At 39.1% G+C, this 11,511-nt stretch overlaps 1 protein-coding gene across 5 annotated transcripts in view; it reads right to left on the reverse strand.

Annotated features, from left to right (window-relative positions):
• The window catches only part of TRPC7 (transient receptor potential cation channel subfamily C member 7), a 122,692-nt gene extending 118,526 nt beyond the window's left edge, over positions 1-4,166 (reverse strand). For 4 of the 5 annotated variants that reach the window (XM_024575216.3, XM_024575215.3, XM_045183942.2 and 1 more), the window contains exon 1: positions 3,860-4,166. In XM_024575216.3, coding sequence (XP_024430984.1) covers positions 3,860-3,861 — 2 coding nt within the window. In that variant the 5' untranslated portion in view covers positions 3,862-4,166. The remainder of the gene's footprint in view (positions 1-3,859) is intronic. The other variant, XM_053912992.1, reaches the window with a different exon arrangement.
• Between the last annotated feature and the right edge of the window lie 7,345 nt (positions 4,167-11,511).

The raw sequence follows: 11,511 nt of genomic DNA on the forward strand, positions 1-11,511 counted from the left end.
GGCAGAACCCACACTCGTGAATCAGATGTGTTTCTTCGCTAGAGTCTGGGGATTTCGTCACAGTTTTAGGGGCAGTAAGGAGCAAAATGATTCTCCCTAGAGTGTAATTAGCATTTGAATGCCCATACTTTAATATTTTTCTTAAAAATGAACTTTGAATGTAAATGTCTCTTTATTTGCATGTATTATTGAGATAATGAGTGATCAAACTCATCAAACACCTCAATTAAGATACAGTGTTGTTTATTTTCTATAAATGCATACACTGACATTTGATGTCATTGAGAAGAAGGATTACAGTGGAAACAAAACTGTATTGGAGAGGAGGACTGATTATTAAACTTCCTTTTAATCCCTTGGCTGCTATTTTTACCAAGATGCTCTTACAGATGCATCAGCCAGTCTGAAGGAAGCCAGACGTCAGTGATCCATGGAAAGTATGAATTCTGCACGCTAAGGCCAGCTGCAAACGAGCATGACCATAAAGCCTTTTAGAGACAGGGATTGTTGTTAATTACTGATGAGGAAAAGGTCACTTCATCAAAATGTCCTTTTAGAGATATTTGTTGTCTTTTTTAAAAAAACTGGTACATGCACCATAGGTCTCTGTGGAAATTCTTCAAGTCTGAAACCAGTTCAGTCTGTAACATTCCACAAGTGAATATAGAAGCAAAGAAAATCCAGGAGTCAGGTCAGTCACCCAGGATAACCCAGCTCTGGTCTGTGCAAGTGTACAGACCGAATTTTAGCCCACAGCGACAGTGGCAAAATAGTCAGGTGATTTGGAATCTTCTCCTAAACCTCAACTCTCTTTACCAGTGGAAAGAAAATCATAAAATCTATGTTCTAGGTGCTTCAAGACCAGAGTGAGGATGCGATATATATCAAATGCCTTGAATAATAGAAAGCCTCATGCAAATGCCCATGACAATGATCAAAACCTTACATATCAATACATTTAAGTAAATGATTATAACTTGGCTGTACTCTACACTGATAGTTTTCAGGCTCTTTTCTAAATGACTATATAATAGTGATAGTTGACACATATTACACATTTGCCAGACACTGTGCCGAATGCTTTATATGAATTACTATTTTAAATTCATACAAATCCTGTGATAAGCTTGGCTATTTTCCATAGTGACCAATCATGACAATTAGCATTTATGACCCACTAAACCAGATTGCAGGCCCCATACTGAGTACTTTACATGCATTATCATTTGAAATTATCATAAATTACATGATGTATGTGCTGTTGTTCCTATGCAATAGATAATGAAATGAGACTCAGCTAAATGAACTGCTCTGCCAAGGCTACACAACTTGGTAGATGCACCAAGTGCAAGACCTATCTGATTTCAAAGCCCATGCTTTTGGCTGCTATACTGTTGCCATCCATCTTCCTCCGGCATTTTTTGTGTTTCTTTAGATTGTAAAATTTTCCACTAGAGTGCAGGATCCTCAAGGGCAGGGGAATACAACTTGCTTATATGGTATCTGTACCTGGTATCTAATACCTCTGATGCCTGGTCTATGGTGCAAGGTCAAATAACTTAAAAAATTCTTAAGTACTTGACTTTGGATTGGTCATTAGAGAATACCAGTCAAATAGAGATGTTAATGTTTATGAATGGCTTCCTTCTTCCAAATACAGGAGTGATATAATCCTTTAATTTCTCTTTCCTATTTGTAACTGACTTTCAATGCAAAATCAGTTTCCAGTTAGCTCCACTATAAATAATGGCCCATAAGTTGCTAGATGATACACCTAATATCAGAGGGTGTATTAAATCCCTTGGGTGACTGGAGCAGAAAACTGAGGCATTCCCACTTCTGATAATACTCTTAAATTTTTAAATGTGTTTCCAGACTTATTTCTAAGTATCATCTTTCTTATTCTTTTGAAGTTGAGATAAGATAGTGCATGTAAGTCACAGTGCCTAGTAAGTGCCCTAGGGACATCAGGTAATGTTAAGTATACTAGTTTACTACAATGATAACAGTTGTAGATCTAAAGCATTCAAGTTGCCATCTAAGCTAGAGACAGTAATTTGCTTGTACACACATGTATTTTGAATAAAAGAAAAAAGACATCTACCTGTTTACACCACGAATATACAGAAGTTCATATACCTTAGCAGTCAGCTCCTATAGGAAACAAGCAGAGTGTTCTGCTTCTTATTACAGTGTATTATATTGAGATATACTTTCCAAACAATTCTGCTAATTTGGGTTTTTTTCATTGCATCTGAGATTGAAAATATTATCCAGTGTTCATGAATGTTAATAAATGATTTTATCAGCAATTTATTTTTCACCAAATTATAATTTCTCTAATCATTTACAGAAGAGGTTATTCTCAGTATTTTCAAAACACCTTATGTGTTAGCCATCCAAGTATAACTAGTGAATTGCGTGTGCTTCTTTTATTTCTTCTTTCTTTGTTAATCCTTGTAGGTCTCTTTGGAACTGGGGAATTATGAAACTGGATGTGTATATCTCACTGTGTGTAGCTCCAGATAGAACTGAAGTAAGTTCTAATAGGTATGCTTTGTTCTCCCAGGAGTTGTTTGGTAATAAAATAGATATGTGTAGCCTTTTGATTGCTTCATTGACACCTAGTACAGAAGAGTCTGAAATGAACATCTACTAACCAAAAAAACAAGAGAGGCCTCTTAAAGGACAATGCTGAAAAAAGTAACATGCTGAATGTTTGTCTGGGGAGATATGTTGATTGCTTTTCCTAAGCAAAAGACCCTGGCAGCTCTCCTGCAGGATACCACATGCATCTGCAATTAGTCTCAATGATGCTCCACATAGTTCTGATTTTTTCTGGGTTAATTGCTGCCTAAAGGAGTTAGCTAGTCTACATGCCCCTAAGCTCAGGAGCAAGTGTTTTTGGAAAGAAATTTTTATGAAATTATAATTGTGACATAGAACCCTTGTAAGTTGTTAAGTAATTGAACAATGCCTTTGTTTAAAATATCTTGGAGATTGAGTTTGAATCATATGTATAATGAATATTCTGGATTTAATGTCAATTCATTCATAAATATGATGTGTGCTCAGTGCTCCAAAGATAGGACCCACCAGCAGGTGGCATTCTGAGGCAAAAATTCGTGGAGTGTCACCAGACAGGGTCAATCATTATTGCCTCTTTAAAATCTACCCTGAATCTATGAAGCCTTTAAATTACAATTAATGGCAGGAGCATTTTGGTTATGTCCACTCAATCATACTCAAGTGAATTTACAAATTCAAACTTGAAGAGGGATATTCTGTGTTCCAGAGTTTGAAAGCTTGTGTCAAAAACCCTACCCAGATTAGATCTTTTATTAAGAGCATATTCATTATGTGGAAATGGATGTCTAAAGGACATATTTACAACAAAGAAAAGGAAAGAAAGAGAACAATCTCTTTCTTCTCACCTGTTATTTAATGGTGCCTACTTACTAGAATATAGCCTTCTTCCTTACACTACCCTCAAATTTATATTAAGATAAATGTAACCACAAAATAAAAAAATCAAATTAAGAAGCTGCCTGTAGTGAAGCAGAAGAGACAACGCAATACTCTCTTCTCCATTTAACTACACTCCAGCACAAAAGAACGGGGCTACCAAGATGAGTTACCTAGTTCTAAATGGCTTTGTAAACTTAGACTTTCAATGAGAAGTAAGAAATTCCTTTACCAACCCAACAAATAAGAAAGACTTCAGACTCAGATTTACATCTAAAACCTGAGCAATACACAAGAGGGAGAGGACTAATAAATAAAAGTTTAATTCCACATTTCAGTGAGAATCAACATCTGCTGGAAAAATCGGTATGAGATAATCATCAGAGCTGCTTACATTGAGGGTGAAATATGCAGGCTTGTCCCTCCTCTAGATGACTGGAATCCGGCGTTGAGTCCCGGGGATGTGACTCCCCATGGGCGGTAGCCGAGAAGGTGCCGCTCTCCGTGGTGCTGAAGTGTCAAGCTGGTCCAGTGAGCGGAGTTGGGCGGACGTGAAAGCGCGCTCTTTTGTCCTTTGTGCTGTAGTGATAAAAACTCGCCTTCCTAAGCAGACCCGCCTTACTGCCTTACTGTTTTCTCCCCCGCCCCGAATCTGGGGGAAATTTCCCAGGGAACGTGACGGAGAAGGATCCGTGTGTGAGAATGGCATGCGGTGTGGTGATGGGTTGGTTATAGTCCCCACCCCTTCTCTCAGACAGTAGCTTTCTAACGGAGACAGCAACTCTGCCTAGCTCCTCAGGATTTCTGCCTGCCCCCTCTCTCACCCCAGAACAGTGCATATAATACACACACACGCACACACATCAGTTATGTAAGGCAGCAGGTTCTGGCACCTTAGGCAGAGTGTTTATCTTTTCAAATAAATGAAAAATGAGGAGTGAACAGGATTTTACCTGTTGTGTCTGTGTGTAAATTTACAGAGGCAGGGAGTTAAAAAAAAATAAAACCAGAGGAACCTAAAGAATGACAACAGCAGTTCCCTTTAATCAGTTTTAAGGTCACATCCTACCTTGTCATCTGTGAGTGATGCATCTTCTAACTTTGCCTTTTGTTGCATGTCTTTTTGCATTGTCTGGGGTCAGGAAGAGGTCAGTGGTGTAGCTCAAGGCTGATGTTAGTAAAAAGACTTGAACAAGATTAGTTTTCTTCTGTAACTTTCCATTTTCTGAAAGAAAATTCCTAATATAAACTCCCTTTTCCCCCACAGTCCTCACTCTCAGCAACTGCTATGTTAACAAATGGTCTACTATTCTTAAACACTAAGGCATTATGAGGGCCTCGTTGGAGAGAAGCCTCCTTAATTGAAGTACAAGGTGGGGTAAAAGTAGGTTTACAGTTATGAGTACGTGAAACACGGTTTATTCATGTCTCATTATTTAATTATTATTGCATGAACAATTGTAAACCTACTTTTGCCCTACCCTGTATTGCGTGTGTGAGAGAAACCAGGATTACTCCCAGGATCTACCTGGGTCTCTGAACAGTAAATCACAGTGCTTATTCTTGGAAATCAACTCATGGGTTAACGACCAACAGTCTGGAAAGGCTGTAGAATTTTTGTCTGTAGATGAGCAATATTTAGGGTTAGAACATTGGCTTGTAATATATATTGCACACCATTGTAGGTTTACACGCAAATCAGATTACATGGTTCATTAATATGCTGTGAACATTTTCTTTGGGGTGTGGGGAAAGACCCAGGAATTTTGGTCTGCTTAACTGTGTAACCTTTGGCATACTACTTAACCTAATTGAATCTCATTCTTCTATATAAATGGTGGGCGATAATGCCTTTTTCCAAATTTGTGGTTATAATTAATTGAAATACCATATACAAAGCACCCAGAGCATTTAAGAGATGCATAATAAATTTGAGTGTTCTTTCTCCCATCCTTGCTCAAGAGAGGTTAAAGTAATTCTCTAGTTAAAACTCTCTAGGAAGCTTGACAGCAAACGAGTTTTATTTCTCTAAACTTCTACACAAGCTTTTCAGTGTTAATGATTGTGCTTTTTTTAAAAAAAGATTTTATTTACTTTTTAGAGGTAGTAGAAGGGAGGGAGAAAGAGAGGGAAAGAAACATTGATTGTCTCTTGCATGCTCCCAACTGGAGATCTGGCCAGCAACCCAGGCATGTGCTCTGATCGGGATTTGAACAAGTGACCTTTCTCTTTGCAGGCTAGCTCTCAATCCACTGAGCCACACTAGCCAGGGCTAATGATTGTGCTTTATTGGATAAAATGCCTTTTCTGAAAGAAATTTTCTTAAAAATTAATGCTTTTTCTTAAAATTTTTTTACAGTCTTGAAGGACAAGGGAATTTTAAAAAATTAGAATCAGCACCAAATACATTAACTTATTTGAAAAATGTTAATTAAGAACTATTTAGTATTTCACTGAAGCATAGAACAAAGTATATGAATTCAACAAAAGTGCCTTACATAACCACAGTTAGAAGAGTAGCTATGACACTGATAATATCCTTTCGATTAGGATTCTTATCATCATGATTAGTGAAGTAGTATAGAAAAGATGCTCTTAATTATAAAATGCTCTCTTAAAAATACTGTGTTGTAGCTTTTAGTTGATAACAATGGAAATAAAGTCTTAATATATTCTGTTTTTAGTAATAACCCAAGAGAATATTTTCATAAAATTATGACATGAACTATGTTCTTATTTCCTCTCATGATAAACTTATTAAAAAAATAAAATCATTAGTTTTAAAAAGTGTGTCAGTGATGGTACAGTTAAATATGTGGAGGAGGTTTGCATATTATTTATAGGTATATCAGCTGAAGACAGGTCAGACTCAGGCCAGACAGTTCTGCAACAGTGGTGGGATGAGTTGATGTTTAGAGAAGGTTCCAGCGTTCAGTGTATACAGTGTTAGAGAACTTTACCACTTCTAGAGGATGCCATGCATGATGTTTGGGTAAATACTTGTACTGTGAAAAATGTTATACACCTAAGAATATGTGTAATATGCAAGGCATAGAAGTAAGGTCCTCACTATCAACAGTTAAAGTTCAAAAGACCATTAGCTCTTGGGCTAGAAGATGTCTAAAGTTCATGTGTAAGGTCGAGAGCTTTGTTATCTCCCAGGCTCACAGTAGAGTGCATACCACTTCTAGTCAAACTTCTTGTGATGTAATTCCAGTTATTCCATTCTCCAAGTGTGTCCCTCACCTGTAAAATGAAGTAATAATAGTCCCTCGCTGGTAAAGTTACAGTGAGGATAAAATGAGACAGCTCACATGAAGTGTTTGCAGCAGTGCCTGGCATGCAGTTGGAGCTCAGCACATGTCAGTTTTCATTACTGCTTAACAGCTTCCTCTGTAACTTGAACAGTGAGCACGCTATTGATCTGTGGTTCTTAGACTTTGCAGCCTCCATCACCACCCAACCAGCCTGTTAAAAATATAAAAATACGAAAATACAAAAATTTCTAGTGCTCCCTCCCCAGAGAATTTGCATTCCCCCCCTCCCCCGAAGAACTTCTGGTGATTCTGATGCAGGTGGCTCATAAATCACACTTTGAGGAATACACTGCTCTTGTCTATTGGAATACCATTGTTTTAGAAACTGCAGCTATGAGTATGAAAGTCTGTTTCAAATGACTGCATCCTTTGGGATGCTTATTCTCTCTTTTCCATTCTCAGAATGTTTTTTAATAGTCCGTGCTACTTTGTTTGCTTACTGGACAGCCTGGCTATTTCTCCTAAATAGAAACAGCAATATACTAAGCAGACTTCTTCCATTTTTGATTTAAGAAAATGATGCAAATCCATTCCATAGGAAAAAATACTACTTGAAATGTCCAGAATATTCAAAAAGAGTAGAGAATCACTCTCATTTTGGTTGATGGCATTATCACTGCAAAACTTCTCCAGAGTGAGCCCAAGATCTGGTAAAAATCCTGTGCTCTAGACTGTTCTCAAGTCATGAAAAATTGTGTCTTCAGTCACTCTTGTGTGGGGAGTGACTAGAAATGGCACTGTGTTTCAAAGTGATGATAGGAATACTAATTTAATCCTATTCTTCTTTTCTTGTTTTATGGAAAATTATTGACCTTCCAGTTTGGGCTGTAGCTTTGTGGATTTCAATGGTTATAGCTTTACAAGATTTCTATCAGCTATAATTGGTTAGTAACCTATTCAAGTTTTCTTTAAAAAGCAAACAGCAATTAATATGAAGTAATTATTTATACACGAAGATCCCCTTTCAAGGGAGGACTTGCGCAGGGATAGCAGTCAGCTGATATGCTCTACTGCCGTGTTCTTTAGGGTCTGCCTCAGCTGCAAAGAGCCACTTTACCTGAGGTCACACCTTTTCTTGGATAGCTTGTATCCAGTGACTGAGTAAAGTGGGAGTGTACAGGCCATTTTAGGGACACTCTTACAAGCCATACTTGTTCCAGAGCTCACTGCCATATTGGCCAAGTCCTCATAGTTTGATTTCTGCATCTTCCCAGCTCTACTTCATCTGTCTTTTTTCCATAAATGCTGGTCCCTAACAAGTATTTTCACATCAAACCCCCTCTCAGAGTCTGCTTCCAGGGAAGCTGGACCACTACCATCCAGCTGGCAGAGAGGACCTCGTCACAGGTCATAAGTAGAACACAAACAGCTCCCGAACCAAGGTGATGGTCCAAATCCTGAATGTTTACTTGTGCTGAATTGGGAGGTTTTACTTATGGAAGAGAATGCTGTAACAGGTTGGGTATATCATGCATTTATAACTTAAGGAGAAATAATAATGATAAGCACAATGGTATTGGATGGCTATTGTTAAATGCCACTGATGCCAGACAGGTAAAGAGTACCTGAGGGTATGTAATAGGCCATTGAAATCCAGTAGTAAAAACCAGAGGACCTCTTGGTTTGTATACAAAAAAGCTCTTATTAACTCCAGTGGGTGTGTAAAGAAAGTTGAGGTCTAAGCCTAGGAATTAATATTAATATTAATTAATTAATATTCCTAGGCTTAGGAATAATATTAATTAATATTAATTCCTAGGCTTAGGAATTTCAGAGATGACTAAATGCCCAACCAAAATAGGTTTGTCATGCTAATTTCAGCATCTTGATTGGGAAAGTCTAGGACTGTGATAGGATGAGGATATCTTCATGGATGTCTGTGAAGGTTTTGACTACTGATACATCCCTGAACCCTTTGAACCTACAAACAAGGCTCACTCATGACACCATCTTGCATTGGAAAGCATTATATAGGCCTCTTACCCATGAGATACCATATGCCTTCCCCAGGACCCACACCACCTTCCCTACTGCCCTCAAGACCCATAACTGATGTTAAGTTACTCCAGGATCTGAGTTGGCATTAATATCCATAGTCTGAAAACCTCAACATGGGCCCCTTATTAGAGAGGTGGTATATAGTGATGTGTGTGTGTGTGTGTGTAAATAAAATAAATGGAGTTCTGGCCAAGGCTGGGATTTCAGGAAGTCCACTGACTCCATGAACCCACCTGATGACCATTTCCCTGGTCCCAGGATGTTAAATGAGTTGGGCATACTTGGAAGTCGATGCAATCTCTACATTGGATCCTGGTCATACAGGATAAGAACTATCACAGCCAGGAAAACCAAGTGGAAGATTCTTGAAACTATCCCCCATATCTCACACAGATAAGATGGTAAAGTAAAAAGCCATATGCCATCCTAGAGAAGGAAGATAGTGGAGATTAATGGCTCCCTTCAAGATTTAAAGGATACAGAGGTGATAGTCCCCAAGGTACTTCCATTTAATTGGTCAGTCAAGCACCTGGAGGATCCAACAGTCCCAGGGTGATAACTGTAGACTAGTATCAACTCAAGCAACTGGTAGCCCCAATTATGGCCACAAAAGATGTATCTTTTCCAGGGTACATTAATAGGCCTAAGGTATGTTGCCATTGTTTTGGAAAACATTTTATTTTCTATCCTAAAGCATAGAGAAAGGATCAGATATCAATCATATCAAACAGCAGTATACATTTAAAGTTTTGCTCAAAGACTTATGTTAGCAGTCCTACTCTTTGTCATAATATGGAACAAAGAGATCCAGACTGCCTGAATATACTGCAGAACATCACATTGATTTATTACATTGATGATACTATGTTGACCAGGCTGGATGAGCAAGAGATGGTCAGTGCGCTGGAGTTCCTGGTAACACACATGTACGGCAGAAGGCAGAAAATGAAACCTATAAACATTTATGGGTTTTCTGTATCTATACAATTTTTAGGTGTCCAGGAATCAAGAGCATGCTGGTACATCTTCTCAAAAGTATGAGATAAATTATTGTGTCTTGTGATTTCCTTCCCAAAGAAAGAAGCACCATGCCTGGTAGGCTCCTCTGGGCTCTGGAGGTAGCAACTTCTGCACCTGAGGATTCTATTCCAGCCTGTATTCCAGGAAGCATGAAAAGTTGCCATTTTTAAGTGGAGCCCAGAGCGAAAGAAAAGACTCTCCAGCAGGACCAGGTTTTAGTGTAAGCAGTCTCACTTTTGGACCACACAGTCTGGCAGATATGAGAGTACTAGAGTTTGTCACTAGTGGGAAAAGATATTATGTGTGGTTTCTGTTAAAATCCCAGTGAGAGAAGTGAGGTTCTGGAGTATAGCCTTGCCATTTATAGTGGAAATTTATATACCTTTTGCAAAACAACTTCTGGCATGCTACTGGGCCCTGGAAAAGATGGACCATTCAGCCATGAGAAATAAGTGACTCTATGTCCAGGACTGTTCATTGTGAGCTGGGTTCTACCAAATCTCTATGTCGTAGGTCAGATGGGCCCAGGACAGTTCATCATGAAACAGAAGTGGTATATCTAGGACTGAGTAATAGTAGGGCCAGAGAGCACAGGGAAGCTGCACGGGCACAAGCAGGTAGCTCAGGTCTTCTGATGGCACCCACCACTGTGGTACCAGTGTTCCTTCTTCAGCTCATAGCTGCGGATGTATGAAGAAGTCACTATACCAGGTGAGGGAGGAGGAAAAGCCTGGCTGTGGTATACAGATGATACGGCCTTGAGAGATACAGGAAATCTTCTCAATGAAAAGAGGATTGGTGGACTTGGTTATCCTTTTTGCATAGGAAGAGGACTAACCTGAAGTTAAATATGTACAAATTTGTGAGTAGTGATGAATGGCTTGGCTGGCTGGTCAAGGCCTTGGAATGATAAAGAATGGAAGATGGGTGACAAGAAAGTCTGGATTAGAGGCATTTATATGGACATAGGGGAGTGGATATGAATTGTGAAGATCTTTGTACCACATCTCAATGTCAACCAGATAGCATCTACCATGGACGTGTTATTAAACCACTAAGTAGACAAAGTGAAATATCCAGCTGACAGTAGCTAGCCTTTGTTATCAGCCTCCTCAGTGCCGGCACAATGGGCATATAAATGATGGTAGCAAAGAGAAAGGATTTGCACACCCCAGTAGTCTCAAGTCCCAGTTACTAAGGCTTGTCTACTGTGGTTCTTGCTAAAAATACAGTATGCCAGCAACAGAGAACAATATCAATATAACAATATTGCTCAAGAAGAGAAACTAGCCTCTAGGTGGCAGGTTGACTACATTGGGTTCATTTCATGCTGGAAGGGTTAGTTGTTTATTCTCACATGTCTGACCAAAGTGGACATGTATTCTGGGTATGGGTTTGCCGTTTTTGTCCATATGGTCGTGGCTAGCATGAATGTTGCAGAGTTTGTGGAGTATTTGATTTATTGGCACGGGATCCTGAGTAACATGACCTCAGACCAAGGGCCCTGCTTTATGGCAAAGGAGGTTCATGAGTTGGTCTACGACCACAAGATTCTCTGGTCACATATTGTTGCCCTCAGAAACTGCTAGTCTGATAGATCACTGGAGGCTCGGAGGCATTACTCTGTATGGATGGGGTGCCATCTTCTAGAATGCGGTATATACATTGGATCAGTGACCTTCAGGTGGGGGAATGTGTGGACACAGGAACC

Source organism: Desmodus rotundus, chromosome 10, assembly GCF_022682495.2.
Source record: "Desmodus rotundus isolate HL8 chromosome 10, HLdesRot8A.1, whole genome shotgun sequence".
NCBI lineage: Eukaryota > Metazoa > Chordata > Mammalia > Chiroptera > Phyllostomidae > Desmodus > Desmodus rotundus.